The following is a 25,294-nucleotide window of genomic DNA, read 5'->3' as shown; positions in this document are numbered from 1 at the left end:
AAGTGGAAGAATGAAAATAGCTCCAGGGTACAGGGAGAGTTGAAAGCTCACCAATAATGTGGTCTGCTGCCCCCGTGAAACAAACAGGAGCACTTTTCTTTTGAAAATATCAAGAGTTATTTCAATACCCACTTCTTAGTGTCACTCTAACAATGCACTTATTGATACCGCGCTTTCCTAAAACTCAAAGCTCTTTACACAAAAGGCAAAGGAAATGACTGGGGGTATAAGCTGGGAGAATATTGAATTCTGCTGAGGTCGCCATAAGCCAGCTTGCTTTGTATTTGCATGAGGGGATCCAGAGTACTGTAGCAGAGTGACACAGAATTCACAAACTTTGCCCCATCTAATTTATAATCATAACTTATTTAACTTTAGGGCTTGTTTTGCTGAACTCATGATGTCCCTAACTGTTATAATAGGGCCCCAGATTTTCTAACAGTGCTGCTTTAGCATCGATCAGTTGCTGAGTTTGGGCTATTTCATGGAGTGCTTTCTCTCAGTGTCTCTTGATGCATTTGAAACAGGCCAAGTGTAGCCCTTGCTGTGCAGTGTATTCATTAAAAGGCATTTATTTTTAATGGTAATATATCGACTTAAAGGCTGTATAAAGGGATGGGGGAGAGAAACAGTCTGGCCACAGACTTTGTCTTTTTTTCAAAGAAAGAGATCGGTGAAAGGGAGATACAGCACACACACAGTCTTTGAGTTTCATGGTAGCTAATTTATTTCTGCCACTCTGAACAGTAACACCCCAAGCAAGAGAGAGAATCTGAAACTCCTCTGATAAACTTTTGCTGCATGTGAATTCCTGTCCTTGTCATCCTCTAGCCCTGAGCTAAAAAAAAGCCAGTGGAATAGAGCACCATTATCAGGTTTTGGGCCACCCACCCTTTCATTTCCTTTTTCCTGTCTGTTTGGAAAATGACCAAACTTCAAGCTGTCGTCACCTCAGGCTGGAGTTGTCATGGGGAAAACCCCACAGCTAGAGCAGCACAGTGGCAATCTCTCAAGATAGCACCCAATCCCCATCCCTCCATGCGATGATATCCCTGTTCCATCTGATGCTATCTCTGCAAAATGGGATGTTATCAGTATCCAAGATGATGCCACACCATACAGTGTGCAGATATTGGATTCTAATTCATAGCCTCCCCTGCCGAGACATAGATATGTGAAGCTCTGCAGGCAAAGCCAGTCCATCTGTGGCTTACTTAGGATGAGGGATTGAATGAAGCTTGATGCTCCGTAGTTCTGGCTGTGTGGCCCCCGGGCCAGAGTTGTCACAGTACCTGTTCATGCTGTATGCTTTAATGAGGACAGGAGAGGGAGATGATGGAGAGTCAATTACAACCTCATGTTGGAAAGTAACACTATTTCACCTTTCATTACACCTCAATGCCATGGGCTAACTGGGTCTCATCAGTTAGTGAAAGGTACTCGTGCTGAGAAGGCCACACTGAGGTCAGTCTTGTGTGGAACAGAGGAAAGAGGAAAGTTAGAGGAAGATTTTTAGCTTTCAAATCCTCCTTTGTTCTATGACATTCCACAAAAGAATAGGATTTGTCATCTGTCGTCTGCATATTGCATAAAATACAGAATTTTATCAAGAATACAATCTAATATAGAAAACACAATACCCTAGTTTAAATCGCTAAATTAATCTTTTAATTTTAATATTGAAACAAGGTCTTATTAGAAAGACCTTATTTTCTATTATTATATTATATTATTTCTATTTTTATTTATTATATTTTCTCTGTTTTATAGCTGTGTTTAATTATATTTTTGCATGTTTTCTGATCCAGGAAGTCACTTTGCCTGGCAGCCATGGTTGTTGTTGTTTGCTGTTTATGCAAACTCAATCCCTTAATAAAATAAGTTGCTCTGAGGTTTTTTGTGATTTAATTCACCAGTTATTTCCAGTGGTTTCCAGTTTGTTGTCTTTCAGTGTTAAGGCTGCTCTCAATGAGGCCAACACTTTCTGCAAAGACACATTAAAGGCATGACCCACCCTTCTCTAGTATGCCTTTAGTTTGCCAAATGTGAAGGAAGTGATGAGTTTCACTGACATTAGCTTTACAGCGATTGGAAGAAAACCTCTGTTAAATAGAGAAACTTAGAGCTGCGGACTGGTTTACTGATTAAATTAGTGCAGTGGAAATATCTATGATACTGAATTTACCATGTAAGCTATTTGACTAAAGGTAATTTTGCCCCTTCAATTTGTTTATGCCCGCCATGTCTATGACTACTTTCTGAATACCAGCTTTTATTTAAGAATTTACAGTATCATCTTTATTTATACTGTATGTGTACTTCCTACCTGGAGCTGTGTTTGACCCCTCACTCTATTGCATGCACACTACGACAGAAGACCCTTGAAATCAAATGTGGAAGTATAGTAATTTCTCCTCTTTGTTCTTGTCCAGATTCGATGGACCAAGACAGCCGGCAGTGTGTCGGACCGCTTCCAGGACTCCAGCGTGTTCAACGAGACGTTGCACATTGCAAAGATCCAGAGGACCCAGGGAGGTCGCTACTACTGCAAGGCTGAGAATGGCCTTGGTTCCCCTGCCATCAAGTCCATCAGAGTGGACGTCTACTGTAAGTGTGACATATAGTACACGGCCGGACATGATGCATCATGGATTTTTTTCATTTGGCATTTAGATAGCAAGGCTACTTTCCCAACATTTACCAAACATAATTGCTAACCGTTGCTTCACAGTAAAAAGTAATATTTTTTTGATTTGGTCCTTTCTATGTGGAGTTAAAAAAAAATGTCCATTCATTTATTATGTGTTTTTCCTGGTTTATAGAGACATCCAAGTGAAACAGACCGAAAATGTTAAATTGCCCAAAGGTGCAACTATCAGAGTCTGTATCTGTGATACTGTACGAATATCTGGCCATGGTGTTGCTTTGTCTTCTGCCTGACTCTCTGTAAGGACACATTCCAGAGAGCCATGACCCTGAAAAGGTTTCTGTTCACAGTTCCGATTATGCAACAAAGTCAGTCTCTAGGCAATGTGCAGCTGCCAGCAGTTAAATTATAACCAGGATGTATCCTTTAGTATTAAATCAATTTAAAGTCCTAGGAAAGAAATTATTATGTGAAATGAAACAAGTGCTGGAATATTATTTTCTAAATTTACCCAAAATGATTTAAATTTCTTAAATACAGAAAAATCAAACTGTGAACACAGACAGCTGCAGCACAGACGATTAGTGCGGATCAGTGTGTAACAACATGAAACCTCACAGCCCAATATAGCAACGTTCCATATTTCTGGTGTAAATGAATGAAGTTATTCAGAGGTAGAGCATCCAAAGAGACCCCTGTGCTCTCCTGAGAATGTTAATTAAGCTAAAATGCTCTTATTATCCTGACACAGCCATCGACTGTAAGTGCAACCTCTCTATTTTTAAAGTATTTACGAACGCGGCGAACCAAGCAACAGTGAAGGCTCATTAGCATTCATCAAAGAAAACAGTGATTTAGAGTTATTGTTTTTATTGATTGGGCATTGATTGTCTTATTTCACCTCGTGAGTGTTCAAAAGGCCGGGGAGATGGGGGAGTTTCATCACAGTCGGACCCTCAGACAAACCTTTATATCCAATGACTAATATGTTTTGCAGTCAGCTGTATTAAGAGCCAATCTCTAATACTGCTGTTACAGCTTCAACAAATTCTGCTGAGATACATTTAAAATAACGTGTTTGGTTTAAAAGATCTCTAAGCTACCTCCTTAATATTTCACTTCAGTCTTCACCCCTCAGTAACACTAAATCCCAGCTTACTTTTTCATGCCAAACTGCAAAGTAAAACATGCTATAGCTTTGAAAATTGATGACCTCTCTGCCCTTAATTTGTTGCCAAACATCCAATTTACACTCACAGAGGTAAGAAAGAGGCAGTGGAGCAGAACATTTTTGCACTAAATAAGCTGCTCTTGAGCCATCCAGTCCATGACACCTTTCCAGTAAAACCTAGTTCATTTGATTCATTTTTGAGTGGTAACACTGGCATCTTGCTGTGGTAGTGTAACACTCTGGCAGTTATGGGCTTCTCCTCTCTTCTCCACTCTGCCCGTATTTTCTTTCCAGTCTGCGTCTTATTCTCCCTGTGTGTGTGTGTGTGTGTGTGTGTGTGTGTGCGTGTGCGTGTGCGTGTGCGTGTGCGTGTGTGTGAGCCACAGCCTTGTATCTATTTATCTGGACTGACATGGGCAGAGGTTGTAGAATTGAAACTTGTTTAGAAAGCTTGTGGAAGGCTTTAGTGAAGCAGCAGAGCAGAGGCGGAATGCGTCCCAGCAGCTGACAGTCAGAGCCTCGTTCCCTCTGTGCACCATTTCACCTTGGCTGCACTAAAGAGAGCTGAAGGAGCAGACGTGGAAATGAAGCCAGATAACGCACTGGAAAGAGACCGACCTGAGGATAATCAGGGAATGTGGATACGAACTAATGATTATGTATTTGGTGATTGATGAAGTTCTAGTTGTTCTATCGGCAGAGTACAGTGTGATTAATTGTGCAGTCCTCAAAAATTACAGACTTGTATATTTGAAGTAACATAAATATATTAATTGATCCCCATGTTACAGCAGCAAAGAGACAAGAAACAGATAAACAGAAAAACAGATAAAGAACTATTTGAATTAACTAAAAAAAGATAAAATTAGAAGGTGAAGAAATAAGAGAAATAAAAGGTAGAAAAGTATACTTATATAGGTACTGTATAAGTAGTACATAATAATAATAATAATAGCAATAATAATAATAATAAAGTACATTGTGTTATATATGTGCAGTACATGTAATAGACACAATGCATATGTTTGTGTCTGTTTGTGTGTATATAATATATATTATATTATATATTATATTTATATAAAAGAAATAGAAAAATAATACCTTGATACAGCATGTAATTTAATATAGAATACAATAATAACAATACAGTATTATTATTTTCGAATATAGGTAATATAATGCCTGTTATCAATAGGCGTTCTATCTTTTTCCCTCTATGCAAATGCATCAAAGGAAGTGACATTTTTTTTATTTTGCACAGTAGCATTTCAAATTGTTATCCTGATGATGTCCTTGCATCTGGCCTTGTAACACAGTATGTGTGTACTTCATTAGCTAGCATTGTGTTATGTTGCACATCCAGCAAAAGTGCATCATTCCTCCTGAGCAATGTTACAGCTGTCCCCTAGGGGTGAATTTAATTGATGGGCCTCTGCCGTACATTCTATTTTTAGTGGTTTGCAGCTACAATTTTTAATTAGTATTAAAATTGGTGTTTTGGAGCTGGACCTCCCAACAACAACACCTTGAATTATGTTTGCTGTCTCTTTCAGATGTATCTTGCATTTGTGTCTCTCTTTGTATCACTCTGTTCACACAAGAAAAGGAGAAGAAATAACACTGGCAGTTATAATGGACTGCACCATTACTGCAAAGGGAAGATACTCTACATAACCAGACGCAAGGCACCAGCATGTTTTACATTAAGAGGCTTAAAGCCTGAATGATCTTTCTGCAGTGTTTTTTTTTTTTTTTGAGACCATTTATTTGCTTCTGCTTCCTGGAATCAAGGGTCTTGTTTTCAATTTTCAGAATAAACACTAGAGATCTTATTCATATGTGCACTTTTATTCGATCAAAGTGTACATTCAGAAAACCCCCGTCTTCATAAAGGCAGCCACAACCTGCTTGCCTCAGTTTCAGTTAGATTAAATGAAGGGAATAATAAAGGCTAAATACATACAGGCAGACATACAGACAGAGAGTAAAAGTTTTCTGCAGAGTTGACTGTGAGCAGCAGATGAAAACAGGAAGGGATAATTAATGGTAATAACTGACCTCTGCAACCCAGAGGAGCTGATATTAGCTATATAGCCAGCTCAAAGCTAACGTATTTACAAAGCTCAGAAGTCCATCTAAGCACATTTTATACCTGCTGACACTTCAGTTGTGTTTGTCGGCAGTTAGGTCTGTGGGGAAGGTCCTCTGCAAAGTTAATAAAGAACCTTGCCCAACTCCTACACTGATCGATTTTAAGCTTAAGATGCTCACTTCTTTTTCCTACAGGGGAGACTTTTCAGTGTTTTCATTTAATTTCAGCTGCATTAATTTTGCTGGAGCATCTAATGTTTCATTGAGTGACTAATCGAGGAGGGCTTAAGAGTTCTGTAGGGGCAGCTTATTGCAGGCTCAGAGTTCATTGGCCATCACCAGCACAATATATCCAAAAGAGATTTGGCAAAGAGGCGACCAGGGGACATTGTCCACCGTCCAAAAAAACAAACTATTAGGAAGGAGTTCAAGGGCATGAAATATGTTGTTACACTTCACTTCACACTTCACTTCTGGCTTATTCTAGTAACAAAAATATTATACTAGTACAAAATATTATATATATGTATGTATGTATGTATATATATATATATATATATATATATATACAACTAATTTGCTGGTTTCAGACGCACAATGTGAGGATTCACATTTGGATATTACTGAAAATTCATGTGTTTTTGGACAAAACAAGCAGTTTGAAGACACCACCTGGGACTCTGTGAACCTGTGTTGGGCCTTTTTCACAATTTTCCAGCATTTTGTAGACTAAATGTTTAACTTATTCAAATCATTTCTTTGAAAAAAATAATTGACCAGTTCATCAATACTGAAAGTCACTGTTGCAACTCTAATATTAACTCCACTTCCCACTGATAAACAATACAATCTTAAAGTCAATTATTGGTGCCCAAATATACAGGTTGTCAAATTAACTCAGAGAGAGTGAAACAGAATGATTTCAGCTAATGGACAAATGGAAAACAAATTGCTGTTCCTTAAACCTGCTCAGTCCAGGTCAGCATTTACTGTACAGGCTGTGATAAAGGACCACTTTAAAACTCACTTTAAAATGGTCTGAACAAGCATGGCTAAACGGAATAAATTGAGAACACAGAGATGGAGTGCAGAAAAGAAAAAAAAGTAATGCAGTCAAGTTTCCCAGAGTTCACAAGAAAGAAAAAGCACTTTGTGCTGTTTGTCCATATGCTAATGTTGGGCAGATGATATTAATGTTGTCTGCCCAGTCAGCCAGTGCCAGTTTGTCAGTAGCTGTGAAATACTGAGAATCAGGTGGTGCATATATTTTGAGACGCAACCTACTGGACTGTGGATATCATATTACTGAAGCTTTCACACACATCTTCACTCTCCCTGATATTTCTCACTGTGCTCCTTCAAAAGAAGGATTAGAATAAGACAATAGTCTGCTTTCTCTGTGTTATCTCTGGAAGGACTTACACAGCCCTTACTCCACACTGCAGAAGCCAGAGAATTTTAATGAGTATACTGTGTGTTTGTGTGTGATTGTGGGCACATGGGCAAGAGTCTGAGCTTGAATCATGTTTTTGGCAACAGCAGCATTCATCTAGATTGAAGACGTGTGAATGTGTGTGTCCATTTCTTTGCGTGCTCATGCGTGCCAGAGGAAACAAAAATAGAAGCTGCCCATTGGGTTCAAGCACATGCTTATGCATGAACACACTCTCCACCGGTGAGGTCCTGACTCACACACACATGTCAAAGGCTTAACTTGTCTTGGCATACGCCTCCTCAGCTGTGCAACGCTGTGCAGCAGCATGTGGTGTGAGGCTGACTTGGGGAAGTGTGTCTGCTTTATGTTTGCCTTCCATCGATGGAGTTCATGAAGGAGCTCGGAGACCAAACAGCCGCTGATGGTGTTTGTTTAGCGGCCATGCTGGCTTTGCTTTATCCAGTCGGTCAGTATAACTGGCGCTTCCTATCTCATCAGGTGTCCGGTTCGTGCCGCCATGCTGCAAGGTGCCTGGGTAAATGTGTGTGCAGAGCCAGAGAAGTCACAGGGTTTTGGAGGAAACACGGAATCACAGAAATGTGGAACATGGTGATAAAAATCAAGTTCTGACTGAGGCCTATGCAGTTCCTATTAACTCCTACATCCCTTCATTACTGGAATTTGCACTTTACCCAGAAGAGGCTCGTTTTATAGTGACTAGGTAATATATTTGGGTATATGCAGAGAGGAAGTGTGTTGGATGTTGATCTCGGGGGAACCTATTGATTAGTGGGTTCATTAGGATGAAGCGTGCTGCAGGCAGGTTCAATCGGTTGAGTTGTGAGTCAGATTGACAGAAGACATCACTGTCAACTGGTGGACCATCTTCTACTCATATAAAGCTTTCATTTTGACAGTTTCATGGATGAGAGAAAAGATGGTCTATCCAATAATCCTTGATTAACTATTGCTAGCAGATTTTATAAGCTGTAGCTAGCTAACGTTAGCTACATGATTTGGTTGAAATATCTCTGGTTGAATTTGTACTGTTTCCAGCTGAAGAGCAGCATGTGCAGGCAAAATGTCGGCATCCCCACCAGTTGATGATCCATGTATGAGACATGTCAATAAAAAATAGTATTGTTCTTGTATCACTGTATAGAGCTAATTACTCCTTGTATTAATTATACTATAAGGAAGAATATGAGATCAGATTGTTAGCTTACGTTCTTGTGTGTATTTTCAGACTTTTTCACTTCACATGTATTAAGAGTTAAGGTTTTTAGGGTGAGGACTAACCAGTGTGTAAATGTAATGCTAGGCTGAAGTTTTTTTTAGCTTACATTAGAGCATACAAACGAAACCTCTAAATGCTGCGAGCTGCTGCTCCCGATGACAGATAAATACTTCATCATGAACTTTACTCGAGCCGTTGACTCTAAGTTACAATCAGATTTTGTATTATCATACTTTACACAATATAACATTCATATATCCCGAGCTCACAGAGAATCACAGTCATACATCTCATATTTGAAAAAGGTGTTTGCTTGTGTCTATTAGCTTTGGCAGACATAGACAGAGGATCTGTACCACAGTCTGCAGAGTCGGGAGAGGTTTTATAGGAGAGGAGGGGGTGTTAGTTGTTGACACCATATATCAGGCAATAGTGAAATTCAATTGCAGTAGCCCAGTTTCAACCAGTATAGGGAGGTTGCTATGCATATTTATAGCACAATGTATAATTCAGATAAATACGCACTAGTTATTCTTTAATGCATTCCAATCTTCTGCTCGTGTGTTTTTGGTTTTAGAGAGGTGGAAAGAAATACACCACCCACCGAGCTCTTCAAATACTGAGTTTTACTCTTACTACAGCCCAATTCACACACGTGGAGAAATTCAAAGCTTTACAAACCTGCCCTGCATAGTTACAGTTACCAAACTATGATTGGACCATCACAGTTTGAGGGACGGCTTTAGCCATCGGTTAATTCATCTAACCTGCTTGTTTTTGGAATGTAAAACACATGGAGAGAACAAAACAAAATAGATGTGAAATACATCATCTTATCAGATCTATTTGCAGCTTATTCCATGCTCTGTAAAATTGAATTCAAGCAATACAATACCTCACATTGCCTTTTCATCATTAATTTCGGGAGTATAAACAGAGTCATGTGGCAGAAAGGCTGAGGAACGCCATCTTGGTATCTCAGAATGATGTGATCCTATGATACAAAATGATGTATTATACAATCTTCTGAAAATATCCCATAATGTATGTAGACAAAGATATATGTGCAGCGGCTCTTAAGTGCTTTTGGATGTAAATGACCTGGTGTGATGAATGGTGTGATACAGCCACGGTGAGTTATCTGAGCCTTGTTTGAATCAGGACAGAATGAATCAGCACATTATGTGTACATTATGTAAATGTTTGCTGGTTTGGTTAATGGAGGTAAAGCCAGTTCACGACTGCCCATTATTCTTTCAAGGACTTGCTCTTGGGAGGGGCCCTTAATCAGAATAGTGGAGTCAACCTCATCTCCTGCCTCTGTTTTTCTCCCCATCAGGAGCTTAAAACATGCTACAGTGTGTTTGTGTTGTGTATGCTAATGTGATTATCTTGTGTAGAATTTCACTCTTATCTGTCTTTTTGCATTTTCTTTTTATATTTTATCTCTGGGTGAAGAAAGGCCACAGATGATGTACTGACAGCTAGTTATTATTTATCTTTTCAACAGTATTTTTGGATATGGACAACAATATCCCAATAACACGATCTGACTATACAGAATGAATCACAAAGACTAATGATGAGATTGATCTTGAGCTCTACTTGTTTATAAAATAGACATTTTTTGAGGGAAACAAAAACAAATTTAGTGACTGCCTGTGAATGATATGATGTGGTTTGAAGACGTCTCATCAGGATGAAGTTTTGAAATGGCAAAAATCAGTTGAAAAATATTGTTTAAACAAAAATCATTCAGAGATTTGGTTTGTGTGATATTACCTAAGAAGACCACAGAGAAATAGCTGTTTTGTGATTTTTGGAAGGTGATATAAAGCGATGGAAGATGAAGAGAAATAAGTATAGTAAAATAGTAATGATTGTATGAAATGTAACATCATACACTAGAGGCATGCATTAAAGAAACTATAAAACGTCCTCATTACTACCTTAAACTGATGTAATTCCTGATGAAACAGGATGTTGTAGCAGGACACAACGCAATGAGAGATCATAAGTGTAAACCAATCAATAATCAGTTAAAGAAAGAAAGTATTTTATTTGATATAATGCACTGACATGATACAATTGCTGGACAGAGCTTCCAGGACTGAGAAGTGAGGCCAATGTGGAAGTACTGTATAATGGCCAGCAGGGGGCAACTCCCTTGGTTGCAAAAATAAACCGGTTCCATTTAAAGAAGGTGCAAAATTACCCTTCTTCTCACTTGATTTAATACCTTAGTTTCCTAATGAGTTTATGGTCTCAATCGCTAGTTTCAAGTCTTGTTCCATAAAACATGTGTTGTGGAATTTTGCCTGAAAGCACTCAAGACACATAAAATAAGAACATGATGTTCATTTAATAAATTACGGCCCCATTTAGAGTGAAATAGACGATAAAGCAGGGTATGCTTTAGGGCGTGGTTACCTTGTGTCATTCTCAGTCATTCTCAGTGAATCTCTCCACTGCAACTTACAAAACTCTGATCCAACTGTGACACTAGGCAGTGCTGATCAAATATGATTCAAAATTCTGTTATTGCATTGCCTATTTCACAGCTCACATGTTTCCAGAAACATTTAGTGTACTATAATACGAGAAAGACAAGTGAAGCCAGCATTGTTTCCTGCTATGAACAAGTTGAAATCAACCAAAAAACCAACACGGTGATGGCCATAATGCCAAACTCGAGGCATCTAAATGGTACACCACAAACCAATGGGTGCATCATGATAGGTTCACACTTAATAATGTCTAGAAGGGCAGGACTGTTAACAAATATATGATGTCTCCTTGTGGGTTAGATGTGCACACTCGCTCGTACAGTACAGTATGAGGTGACTGATGTAGATTCATTGTTTGCCAGGATGTTTAATTGCCAGTTTTATGGCGTATTAAAAGAACTGCAGTGTGCGCTCATAGATTAGACATTACGTCAGCGGTCAACGAGCACCAGCCACCTGGAAGCCGGCCTGCTGTCGAATTAATGTAATATCTTGTTATTTTCTCAGATACAACAACACAACAGGTTGAACTCCTATACTCCGTACCTCTTAAGCCATTAGGATACACTGTTGCTAATAGTGTTATTATAGGTATCAAATTTGAAGAAAATAGCCTGTGACATTAGAAAATGCTTTCAAATCATCATTAAGGTAAGATGTCCCAACCTTGACTGCTCTTTGTCCGAACCAAACAAAAGAGAAGGTCATTAGTCTGAAACCAGAAAAGGACTCCATCATGTCACTGGTGCTTTGCCTCCAACTTTAATGGTGGCTTTCTAGGTGTTGTTGTGTAGATCAGTGCTCTGTGGCCTGTTTGTTTTCTAGGGAGATGAATTAGAGAGGAGATGGGCTGAGGCAGACGCCACTGTCTAAGGGAGAGGATGAAGAGGAGATTCATTACTCCTCACCCTCTAACACACACAACACAAACACAGAGACACACACACAGAGTAGAATTGGGCCTCATTATTTCCTCATCTCCATCACTGGGAGGAAGTGAGGGGTTGCAGGCTCTGCTGTGAGGCTGCTGACGTCTGCCCCGCCATTTATCACACACATTGACCATGTGCACACGCACACACACTGTTCTTGTACACACACCTACAGACACTCAGTGTTTCTCCAAAGACAGCATAATTGGAAAAAGCACTGTCACTGAGGAAGATGGAGGTGCAGCAGTCCTAAGTGGGCTGCAGCTTCCTGAACACAGCTCTAGCTCTTAAAGCAACAGTTGAAACAGCACATTGCAGGATGACTTCATCTGGCTAGAGGGAAACATCACCCACTCTTTGAGCTTAAATTTCATATATTTGCATAGTTTTGACTTCAAGGGAATAAGAGCAATCAAACGTCTCTACTGCGTTTTGGAGGTTTGTTTATAGCACAAATAAAATGCTTTTTTAGATCCATATTGTATATTATCTAAATCATTTTTGTTTGTTTTTTTACACATTAGCAGTCAGTAACTGGAGGGGACAAGCCCACTTTACTACACATTAGAGTATCTTCTTGCAACACTAACGACGCCATTGTCCTCTGCATCCATTTAGTCTACTCTACTACCAACAACGAAGCATGCTGTATCGTTCGCCATCGCTCCATTGACTCCATTTTGCATTGCTACTTTAATTGGCAGTAATTACGCTTAACCAGGCATGATGACTGTGGCCTCAGAGAGGGAGTTAGTTACCATTACCTTAATGCCCAGTGCATATCCTATGATCGAGGGAGAAAGAAGGGAGAGATAGAGAGAAAGAGAGAGATAGAGTGCAAGGGGGAGGGGAAGTCAAGTAAAGAAGGTTTTATAAAGAAATCCCCCCTCCCCCAGAAGAAATTTAAGTTCAAGTTAAAGCAGGAATGTGGAAATGCTTAATGAATAATTCAGGACTTGTTACACAGTACCAAAGAGGCATGCCAAACAGCAGCCATGGCAGGGGTGGTGCGTTGCCCTTTACAAACCTTAACCCAACTTGTCCAAACTCCCCCTTGCTGTGTTCCTGGCAGAGACAGAAGAATAGCCTTTATAAAACCCTGGTCTGAAAGGTCTGCCCCTTTACAGTGTATTAAAACAGTTGTTACCACCCCTAGCAGCTGACCCACTGATTAAATTTCTGTTCCAAATTTTAAAGATTAAAGCCTGGATGGGGAGTTATGAGTTGTAATAAATTGTACCCAAGACACACTCACAAATTTATAAACACAAAGCCACCTAACCTAATAAACCGGCAATGTTTTATTAATGTGACACAAGCCTTTGGATATTCATTATTGTTGTAGTGATGCAACCAGAACAAAAACACTGATTCATTTGTTACTGTTTGCTTTTTTATTTATTTAGAAATGGTAAATGCCAATGACATTGAGTGTATTACAGAAGAAGCTAATTAGGTGTGTTTTCAAAAGCATGTGAATAGTGTTTGCACATTGCTATCTCTCTTTCATTGCTTTCACTTTGAGCGCTACATTTTTAATTATTGTTATTAAAAAAACATGGAGTGAGTGCCTTAAATGCATGTCGTAATAGTAGTCACACTGTGCGTGCATAACCTCTGCAGCGATAACCGCTAAATGCAAAAGTATGTATTCACCAATGCATTTGACACATTAAAAAGTGAATTGCCATTGACAATACTGTTGTTACTGTGCATCTGTCTGTCTGTCTGTCTGTCTGTCTGTCTGTCTGTCTGTCTGTCTCTGTCTCTCTCTCTCTCTCTCTCTCTCTCACCCCAACTGGTCGAGACAGACGACCACCCACCTAGAGCCGAAGGATCTGTCCTAGGTTTCTGCCTTTTAACAGGCAGTTTTTCCTTGCCCTTGTCGCCAAGTGTTTGCTCATGGTGGTACTGTTGGGTCTCTGTAAATAATGTTATAAGGCGTTCAGTCTAGACCTGCTCTATTTGAAAAGTGTCCTAAGATAACTTCTGTTATGAATTGGCGCTAAACAAATTGAATTGAATTGAATTGAATTGAATTGAATTGAATTGAATTGAATGAAGATTATCGTCCAGATTTCCAAAGATGACTCATCATCTCCGCCGGATTGCTGTCATTATTTGATAAACATCCTAAATCCAAATCACAATAGCAAACAATGTGACATTTTGAATAATCCCAATATAAGTGTGACATATATAATGTAATATATACAGTACTCTTAGTACCATGAACAATAAAACACAGGATACACTGTTAATAAAACTGACTATGGTAATGATTTATCATAAAGAACAATTATTATTGCATTTCTCGCTGAGTTAGATAAGAAGATGGATGCCACTCTCATTTCTGTACGGTAAATATTAGGCCAACAGGTGGTTAGCTTGGCTTAGCACAAAGACTGAAATCGGGGGAAAGTAAAGAAAATCCCCCCACAAGCACCTCTAAAGCTCAATAAATGACGTTATAGTAAACAGTAAAAACAACAAGTTGCATGGGACTATTTCTTGGCCGGGAGCAACAACTTCCTAGAGTGTTATTTCCATGAATTTCCACAGGCAAAAAGCATTTTAATTACGTGTTGAGATGCACTTAGCTTTCCTATTCGTATGATGTGTCCACTCACTGTTTATGTGTTTCTCAACACAGAGATGTGTGTTACACTGCCACATTCAAATATCACACACCGACTGAATGAGCCTCTCCCTGGATTCTTTCCTTTCCCTCCTTTTATCCCCCGACAGCGCTCAGAGCAGTGCAGCACATGAAGCTGCTCACGCTCCTATCTCATGTCTCAGAGAATGATATTCAGTTTACTGAGATATCTCTGTTACACAGCCGCCATCGTCAGAGTGGACTTATTGCAGAAATAGATGCATCCTGCCCTCGCCCACCCTCCAAACACATCCATCCGGCACCACAATCACACTTTAGTATGAAGCAACAGCTGACACCAAATAGATGCAGCTAGCAGCAGCTAGTTATTGTGGAGTGGAGCTGTGAGATAGAGGTCACTGTTGCCACAGGGTTGAGATATGGAGGGAAAAGAAATGTTCTGACAGTAAATTACATGCCGGATTCACATATTCCATCAGAGGCCTCCACATGAGACGGATGTCATATATCACCAATATGGCTTATTAACCCTTTGACCTACATAAATGAAATGCATCAAAGCGCACCATTCAGCATGAACCATCTATATCATGTTTTATTTGTGCTGTCTTATTTGATGTAGTGTGTTTACACATAGTATACTGATGTTGCACATTATTTGCAATTTTACGTCTTCTTACAGTGCATTGATCCCACGCATTATGCATCAGCGTGCAAGTATCTCAGACATTGAATATAATTTTTAATCCTCACTGCCCATTATCTTAATGTTTTTATTCATCAGTCTTAGGATTTTATTTAAAAATGGCTATGAGTAATGTTGAAAAATCACAACTCGATTATTCTCACTCACACATGCATTTGATGGACATTTAGTCTGGTCAGAGAATGTCTAAAGAGCCGGAAAATAAATTCACCTCTTATTGCTTCCTATTTATGTGGAGGTGGCTCGATCTTTTTTTTAAGGATTTGCTTTTAAACTCCAGCTTCTAAAAAAAGAGGCCCTGTGAAGGTGAGGTCCTTCACAGGGCAGGCTGCCAAGTAATAACTTCTCTAATCGCTTATGCCTCATGCCCATATTTCTACAAAAAAATCCACTACAAAGAGAGCAAGTCACCCTTATTTGGAATAAGTGCAGGAGACAGCTGCTATACAGTATCATCACCTCATTAACCCTGCATCTGGATAGCAGGAAATTAGAAGTTTTTACACGCTCTCAACCCTACTTTTCCTCCTTTTGTCTCTGTTTCCCTCTGACCACGACCCCGTCTCTCTCTCCGGCTGTCTCTCCCTGTCCCTTGGCACAAAATAAAAGTAAATTGCTTATCTTTGACATAACAGGACTGTTTTTCCTCATGAAAGACATCGCACAAATGTCATCCAGGTCAGCGGCTCCCGCTGGTAATCAAGCTGGGACAGTGATTAGGTGAAATTAATCGCAGGCCTCTGTCGCTCATGGCTGACAGCCTGGGAGCCTGATAGGTGTTCTCCTCCCAGGTGACTTCAGCACATCAGGCGGAGAGAGTGAAAGACATCAAAGCTGAGAAAAAACTGAAAAAAACTCGCATTAGATTAACACCCGAGAGACAGCCCCAAAAAAGGGGTGTGTAGGTCTGTACAAGGATGTTGGTGTGTGTGTGTGTGTGTGTGTGTGTGTGTGTGTGTGTGTGTGTGTGTGTGTGTGGGTGGCTGGGTGTGGGTAGGTGGAGTGAGGTAATGTGTGTGAGTTTTCGTGCAGGTGTCTGCTTTTTTGGTGGGGCGGGGGTTGGGGGACATGAAAGGAAGGAGCTAAGGTTTGATGTGATAATGAAGCACCTTCTTTAATCTTCATCTTCTCTTTTATCCACACCACTCACTTGTGCCTATTTGTCCAACAAATGTTTTGGTAGGCCTATAAGGTAGAAATCTGCTTTCTGCTATTCAACATCTTCAGGTTTTTTTCACTTGAGAGCATAAAAAGATTGGTAATGAATCTTATACCCTTTTTGTTTCTGTTTGTCTTGTGAGACCTCCACCGACTCGCACGCACAATGCGTCTGGTGTTCGCACATTTGTTTCACGCTGCCCCACCCCCCACCCCCCCGTGTCTTAATATCAGACAAACCCAGAGCTTTGAGACTGGTCATGGTCCGTGGGAGTGAGCGGGAGTGATGCTAAGGTTAGCTCGCTGGAGCGTTTAGCTGTACATGGGCAGATTTACCGGCCTGTGAACCCATAAACCTGCAATTACAAACCCTAACAACTCTGGCGCAGGCGGTCTGTACACCACAGTTTTCCTCTGGGCTCGGGGATTTAAGCTTCACAATCAGTCAAGCGTGACTTCAGAAGCTAATTGCACAAGAGTGACACGCACTCACACACACACACACACACACACACACACACACACACACATCCTTACGGGAGAAAGACTGATGGTGGAGGTGGAATTTTGTTTGAAATTCATCAAATTTTAATCCAGTGCGTACATTTCCATATTTCCATATTTATCTCTTTGCGCTCCTAGCATACACTTCTTCTCTGCATATCATTTCGGCCCTATTAATAGCTCAAACCGCTCCTAATACACAAACATACAGAAACACACCCTCGCACTCTTGTCACCACAAGGAAAAAAAAAAAAAGACAACCTCCTATCAGGTCTGACGTTCAAAGACACGTGTATCCCAAGGTAGATAGGGCTGTCAATGAATCACTCCATTTCTGCCACAGTTGGTAAATTGACTGTTTGAAGCAGGGAAACAGATGAGAGGGAAGCCGGGTAGAGTCACAGATAAGATGTAGGATTCATACTCTCCCCCTCCTCTCTGTAATGAATCAGTGTATTTACTTAGAGCAATCTGCTCCTCTAAAATGGCACCGCAATCGCTCTGTCTTCTCCGGAGCGTTGTCACCCCCCTCCCCTGTTTTTCCCCAACTCCCCAAAGGTAATTGCTCTTACCTGAGACACTGTAATGGATCCTGGATGAAGTATTGACCGCTGCTAGATTTTGATTAAGGGGCTGTAGGGCAGAACATGTCTTTAATGAAACTGAGGAATCAGCATTCTCTGGCTGGTGCATCGAGGCTGGATGCTGTGCACTGTGGCCCACAGGCGCCTTGATTAGGACCTGATCCTCAGCAAATCCAGGGGTGGGCCACCGTTACTGAATTAAAAGCGATGAATTCATCCATTAATAATACCTAAGGCGTGTGTAGTTTTTCTCCGGAGGCTTATAATCGTTAAAGATTTGGGTATTCATTTACTGTAAGCTGCTTGCACTCTCTCACACACATATTCACACACCAGCTCTCTCAATCACTCAATCATCCACCTTGTTGCTCACTCACTGATAAGCTAATTCACTCATTAATACACTCAATCACTTCCCACTTTGTATGCAAAAGGTCAGCCTCTATCAGTTAGAATTTTAGCATGAGGGATAACTTGCATTAGCTTCTCTCATCCTCTCACTTAAAATTGCCTTTTTGCTCATGTTAAAAACTGATTGCATCTCGGATGGAGATGAAAGGGAAACAGCTAGCTCCCCACGTTCTTTGAGCGTGCAAATGGACATAATCTAAAAGGCGAGTATTAGCATGCTAAAAGACACCACAGCTATGATGAACACCATTTGCCAAGGCTTAATGCGATAGCCGGGTAAGATGATTAACTTTGAATCCATTTAATCAACCACAAGCGCTTTCTCAAACAACCAACTGTCTAGCGTTGGGGTAAAACTTTCCTCAGATCTGCTGGGAAAATGGGGTAGAGTAACAGATGTGTCAAATCACAGAGTGCCTGAATCGGAGCGGAGGCCAGCCAAACATTATTCTTTGAAGTGACGGACATCAAACATCATTTTGTGCACAGTATTTGTCATCCCTGCTCATGTTTGAAGCTCTCAATGGAGTGCGACTTGGAACACATAGCAGCTCGCTCATTGACTGGGAAGTCAATGTGCCCTTGGGCTGCATCCTATTGACTTAAGTAGTTCAAGTAGAGGGCTTCTCACCTCCTTTCACAGATCGACCCCTGTGTGTAATGCTGATAACTGGCTCTCCTAATGCAATGAGAATTCTGACCCTTTCGGTCAGATCTTTAACCACAGTGAAGACACACGGATCGTGGGAGATTGTGTTTGTGTTTACTGATGATATAAAGATTTTACTCCTGCTTTGTGTTCTGCTACCACAGCTAGGCAAATATATATATTTATGCTTGAAATGTGGCCTATTGTGATTGATTGATCCAATCAATTGAACAACTCATGGAAAAGTGTTTATTGATAATTTTCTCCTCTCTGTTTGTGCTCCCTCTTGCAGACCTTGATGACCCAGTGGTAACCGTGCATCAGAGTATAGGAGAGGCTAAGGAACAGTTCTACTATGAGAGGACTGTGTTTCTGCGCTGTGTGGCCAATTCCAACCCACCCGTCCGCTACAGCTGGCATCGTGGCAGAGAGGTCCTGACGCAGGGCTCCGACAAGGGAGTGGAGATCTATGAGCCGTTTTTCACTCAGGTAAGACAGAGGCAACCTGAAATGGATGAAAGCGTCAAATCAGAGAGAATAGTACATACAAAGAAAGGTGTATTGTTTTATTCAGTGTAAAAGGCTTATAGCTGTTGCCAGTTGAATATGAATAGTTTTTGGAGTGTTTTAATGGTGCTCTGTGCTGGCTGTCATGAAGACACGCACCCTTTGCCCTCCCTCTGCGCACTACAAAGGAAGGATAAAAAGGCTGATAGAGGATAGAGATGCAACGACCATAATAAGCTTTTGAAGGCAAAGCTACATTTGCTCTTTCAGACCAGGTGCCCTCTCATATTAAGAGATGCTCTTGTGACCAGTTGCATCTGTGGCACCCTTCTGTGTGTAACCAAAAGAAGGAGGAAAAGCTAACGTTGTTGCAACTAGATTGAAGCGGCAGAGCAGAGCAGGTTTGGAATTCATTAACATGATCAAATTCTTACTACACAGTGCTCTCTCACCATGAGACGCTGTGTGTATTACAATGTTTGCTTGCAACTATGATTGCTAATTTATGTGTGTAAAAACTGTTTTTGTTAATTAATGTTTCAGTTGTAATCTTGAAACAAAAGATCTCTGTCTTTGACAGTGATGGCCATATTGTTATTACTAGTAATCAAAATTCTAATGCATTTATAGCGCAGTACATTGAAGATCATGTTCTACATACTGTAGGGCCTTAAATAGACACTAGTACAGGTATGTAAATGATGACCTTCATCAACCTCTTCTGACAATGAGTAAGAAGTGCAACAACACGCCGTCACAACACACTATTCCTGCATTTTTACAGCAGAGATGAGTAAGCCAGAGTAGCTAATTAATGAATCAACACAACATCTTGTTACAAAGGTGACATATTGCAACACGAAATACTATACTAATAGTGTTGCTATTTTATTTGCCTTTATGTACTGGGAGAGTTAGTACCATTTCGAATGTGTCTTGTTTTCCTTTGGTTTCACATCTCCACCCCAAACCCCTAACACCACCCATTTCTGTGCTATGGGATAGTAAAAGTTGTACTCATTAACCCCATGAATAGCAATATCAGTTTCACTAACCCAGTTTCACATAGTTACATACATATTGAGAAATTGCAGACACAGAAAGATTGGATTCTCTTCAGAATCAGTTGGATTTTCTTTACAATTTGAAAATTGAGAATCTTTTGTTCTAAAGAGGATCTTGTGCAGTTGACAAAGACTTGACTGAGATTGTTCTGTCACTAGTAAGGGAATTGTAGTTTTTTTGAATTGATTGAGCTGAATGCGATTTATATGTTGAATTGAGCGACCGAGGGAATGGAAATCTACGAGAAAGAGAAAAGACATCCGAGAGAAGAAAAAGAGGCTTAAGAAACAGAGAGGGAGGAAAAAGGAAGTGAAATTGATGTTTGGCCAAATGAAAAAAGATGGCTGGGAACTAATGGAGTGGGTGAAGGAGGCTGAAGAAGCTGCACAACTGGGCCTCATCAGACACTCTTCCCTTCTCCATCCTGCTCTTCATACCTCTTTTCTCCTTCCCTCACTCCTTCATCCTGCCCTCTATTAAAGCTTTAATTGGGTCTGGGAATTTGAGCGCAACCCAAAGCCAGAGATTAGCTTTGTGTGAGTTCAACCCCAAATAAATCCTTACTAAACTCCTAGTAATTTGCTCATATAAATGGCTAATAACATTATTTTTCAACAATATGTCTGAACTTGCCTGAAACATACTCAGACAATTGAGTTACAAATTCGTAACTGACCGAAATCGAGCCTAGAGGCTCGAGTTGAGTCCATTAGAGTGCAGCCAGGCCTCCATTTTGGCTAGGCAGATTTGTGAATTAAGTTCGTCTCTTTACCTTCCTCCCTCCATTTTTCTCCATTCCAACTCCATTCCCTTACACCTTTTCAGCCTACCAAATGTTTTTTTTATATCCCCACTGATACTGTAGAAATGCAGTGGTGGCATTTCAAACTCTGTACGGAGAACAGGTTCATAATTAAGTGAGGCCCAGAGCTGTGCTTTTATTGTAGAAAACCCTGTCCTTTCCGCTGTCTGTTACTTTCTCCACCTCTCGCTCCATAATTTCCAGAGAATGGCACAATTATCGAAGGTATAATGGAGCCATTGCTCAACTCTCGTCAGATTCTCACCTCTTTATAGTAGTCAATATGTTTTGATGTTTATGATGTTTCCTTGCGGTGTGACGTTCTGTTTGAGCATATTGTCTAGATGTTGAGAAGATAACCATTTAAATACCCAGTTAGTAACATATTGCTCATCACCCAGCTGAGACACACATCACGTTTTTGTCAATTATGGTAGTTGTTTTTTTTTTTGCTAGACTTATTTTATTGGCTCTTGTGTAGTCAACATCTTTCCTGCTGCCCTCATTTTCATCTTTATCACCATGCATTTTAAGTTTATCAAGCTGGTTTTGCTTTCTGTGTTACCAAAGACAAATAAGACATCAAAACAAAACTGAAAAAATATATGTTTTACCTGACAGGGACAATACCCTCCTCCAAAATTTCTGTGCCCTTTACTGACGCCCATAAGTCCCATTCCTGATGCTCTTGTGTACTTTAGCGTTCAATCTTTCCATCAATATGGCCATCAATCCCCCAGTCCAATTCGGTTTAATGCGTTTGTCCTTTCCATTCCTTTCTCTGCCCCTTGCATTTTCTAAATAGATTTTCCTTCCAATCTGCCCCCCCCCGCTGTGAGTAAAGCTTGCACTCTGAATACCACGGACCTCATCTCCTGATATCTGCAAAGAAGCAGAGGAGGTGACAGAGAAAGACAGGAAGTTGAGTGTGGGCTCCATGGCTAATCTAATACAATTAGGTTATCCATGAGCCTCATTGGATAAGGGGTATGAAAGGGTTTGAAAGACGTGAGTGATTGTCATGTTGTGTGGACTGCCGCAGCGTGTGGCTGACTCATGCTTTAATCTGCCGTCTCCCCCTCCAACCCAACACCCACACACTGGAGTCAGCCAGATCAAAGGTTCATATCCTCATCAAAGCCTTCTGGGCGGGGCTCACGGTTGACAGGCCAGGCTAGAATCAAACGCATATTCTCAATGAGATAGCCGTTTCTGTGGAGGGATCCCCTACTGAGTCCATCCATATTTCTGTAGCTGAATGGTGGAAATAGTTCCAGCCCATTGACTGGAAAGTAATCCACTTGGTATTGAGCAAGCTGACACATTAATTTCCTTGAAAAATAACTGCATCATTTTCTGTAGTGATTTTACACTTTTCTTGAACCACTACCTTTACTTTTCATTTTTGGCTTTGTTGAAACTGTATACATATTCATCTCTTTGACCTTTCTTTGGAGCTGTTTGGCCTTTGTCATCTCCTGCCCAGTACCTAGTTTTTCTGCATTTCTTTTACTTGATTATGTTGATACTTTTGCACACATTTGCATACCAGTGTTGGTTTGGTCTGAGCTGCAGGGGGAAACGAAGATTTTGAAGCTGAAGAACCTGCGCCCTCAAGACTACGCCAACTATAGCTGCATCGCCTCCGTCAGAAATGTGTGTGGGATCCCTGACCGCAGTGTTATCTTCAGACTTACAAATAAGACAGGTAATATAAGACTATTGACTTTTCTGTAAGATTGCTTTATAAGAACAGTATACTTTTTTTTGCAGCAATCCATAAAGGTGTCTTAATAAATGCAGGATAGACATGGAGAAAAATAGTGTGTGCAGTCTCTCAACTGACATATACTGTAACTGTCAAAACTGCCAAAGTTGTCCATCTTCTGCTAATCCTTCTCTCCACGCTCTTCGTCCACAGCCTCCCCGTCCATCAAGCTGCTGGTGGAGGATCCAATCGTGGTGAATCCGGGCCAGACGGTATCCTTGGTGTGCATCACCACAGGAGGCGAGCCAACCCCCACTCTCACCTGGGTCAGCAGCAATGAAAGCCTGCCGCAAAGGAGCGTGGTGAAGGGGGGCACGCTCACACTTCCAGCCATCAGCTCAGATGAGGCGGGGGTATACAGCTGCGTGGCCAGCAACAACGTGGGAAACCCGGCCAAGAAGTCCACCACCATTGTGGTGCGAGGTGAGAAGCCATGACTGCATGACCCAATGTATGGTACCCTATAGTATTACATAAATGAAAGATACATTATAAAATAAATAATCATATGAATAAAACGAATAAGTGTGAAATAATATAACATTATTATAACTAATAACACATTATTCTGAGTTCATTTTTATTCAAAATGACACTTTATTGTATACAATAGTATATTATTATATAATATATAATGTCATTTCATGACAGTGGTAATGTCACCAAGGCCTGCTCCATCACTTTAACAAGCTCAGCAGCTGTCAGCTAACTAGCTAGCTCCTGTTAGCTGCAGCAGCCAAAGAGGAAGACTCTTCGCTTCTTTTGCACTTCACAATGCTGCAGAGATAAATCTGTATTAACCACCAAGCGGCTGCTAACATTGACTCTTTGACTCACTTTGATGCTGAGTAATAATGAAAGTTCCAACCTTAGCTGCTAGTTAGGTAGCATGTGCAGCCGTAAAAGCAGTAGCTAGTTTCTGATGATTATTTATTTCATGCCTTGTCTTGTCCGAGAACACTAAAGTAACTTTATTTCTAGATTACTTTATTTCTTTTGATTAAACATTGCATCCAAATTGCAATGCACTTGTTTATATACATTCATATTTAGGCAAAAAGAGTGGAAGCAGTAATTAAAATACACTGATTCAATGAGTGGTTTACACCAGTTTATCAAGAACAGCAGGGCAAGGGCCATTGCTACTTGTTTGGCCAATTATCAGGGAAATTATTTTTTCCAAGCTGCTATTCATCTGAGTGGCACAGGAGGCAGAAGAGCATCTGATCTTGCAGTAGCTCATTACAGAAACAACCATTATCAAAGTACCTGTTTTTGCATATGCTTGTCATATTGACAAGTGGATGCACAGAAGAAGAAGTACGCATATCATTGTGCATGTGATACTGTACGTACAATAAAATGTCACAAAAAAAAGTGCTTTGAAGGTTAATACTCAGACAGGCAATTTTACCATCTGCAAAGAAAAGCCGTTTTGATATAAGACCTGCACAGATGCGACATGATGCATTTTCATACACTTAAATGGACTGCTGTTACTAAGCTCGAGGATTAAGTGTGGTGTGTGACTAGGCTTTCATCTGTGACATAGCAGGATCCCGACGCCCTCAGGATGAAACTGCAGGAGCTTCTTGCAGGTGAATAAGAAGATGCATTAATTAGTGGAAGCCTCACAAACAAAACAGCATTCATGGGATGATCCAAATGTCAATTTTAACTTTCCAGAAAACATCACACACGCACAAATGGGATACATTTGAATGCAAGTTTTGCAGATTGGCTCAGAAAGTTTCTCAGAGTTTTCTCCTGTCATCTCAGAGATTATGCCACAGCTCCATCATCAGGTCGCCTCTGTGCTCAGCCTGTTAGGAAGCATTTATTTATGCAGCCATATGCTCCCTGGGATGAAAATCAAATCATCAACAAATCATTTCTGATGGCCCCCCTGACAGATAAACCCCCTCTCTGTATTGTGAAAGTGCCCATATAGTTGAGGACTTCAGAATCGAGAGGCTTACATCAAAGAGAAGGTGTCAGGTGTCACATGGCAGAAAAATAAGTCAGGGCACTCTCAATGCAGGCAATCACTGCAATAAATATCACGCTCTCATTGATGTGTCATACATCTGGAGCTGACAATGGTTCTTATATAAGATGGTAAAATATCATCAAAACAATTCACCACCTTCTTTAGATATGTATGAATACACACACACACACACACACACACACACACACACACACACACACACACACACACACACACACTGATGTGTCACATTCAAGGCTGCAGTGCATTGTCTGTACTTGTTAAAAGTTAAACAGGACAGATATGTATTAGTCTGCTTGACTAAATGTCATGCAGGATCCATAGCCATTGATTTGTTAGGCAGTGCTGGGCTGTATGAAAAAACAAGAATTAACTTCAGTTGCAGGCTGCTACCATCTGACTCCATCAATCTGGAAAACAAAGGCCTATACAACATATTGGTTCCTTAAAGCTGCCTTAATCATTTAACTGTTAACTCTTTAAAAGTC

At 40.5% G+C, this 25,294-nt stretch overlaps 1 protein-coding gene across 3 annotated transcripts in view; it reads left to right on the top strand.

The window, feature by feature from the left end:
* LOC127367824 (MAM domain-containing glycosylphosphatidylinositol anchor protein 2-like) overlaps nucleotides 1-25,294 on the top strand; it is a 165,226-nt gene that overhangs the window by 59,740 nt on the left and 80,192 nt on the right. For 2 of the 3 annotated variants that reach the window (XM_051407964.1, XM_051407965.1), the window contains exons 3-6: nucleotides 2,433-2,607; nucleotides 18,946-19,142; nucleotides 22,600-22,735; nucleotides 22,949-23,218. In XM_051407964.1, the coding sequence (XP_051263924.1) occupies nucleotides 2,433-2,607; nucleotides 18,946-19,142; nucleotides 22,600-22,735; nucleotides 22,949-23,218 (778 nt within the window). The remainder of the gene's footprint in view (nucleotides 1-2,432; nucleotides 2,608-18,945; nucleotides 19,143-22,599; nucleotides 22,736-22,948; nucleotides 23,219-25,294) is intronic. The other variant, XM_051407966.1, reaches the window with a different exon arrangement.

Source organism: Dicentrarchus labrax, unplaced genomic scaffold, assembly GCF_905237075.1.
Source record: "Dicentrarchus labrax unplaced genomic scaffold, dlabrax2021, whole genome shotgun sequence".
NCBI lineage: Eukaryota > Metazoa > Chordata > Actinopteri > Moronidae > Dicentrarchus > Dicentrarchus labrax.
This window is presented reverse-complemented; position numbering and strand designations above follow the sequence as displayed.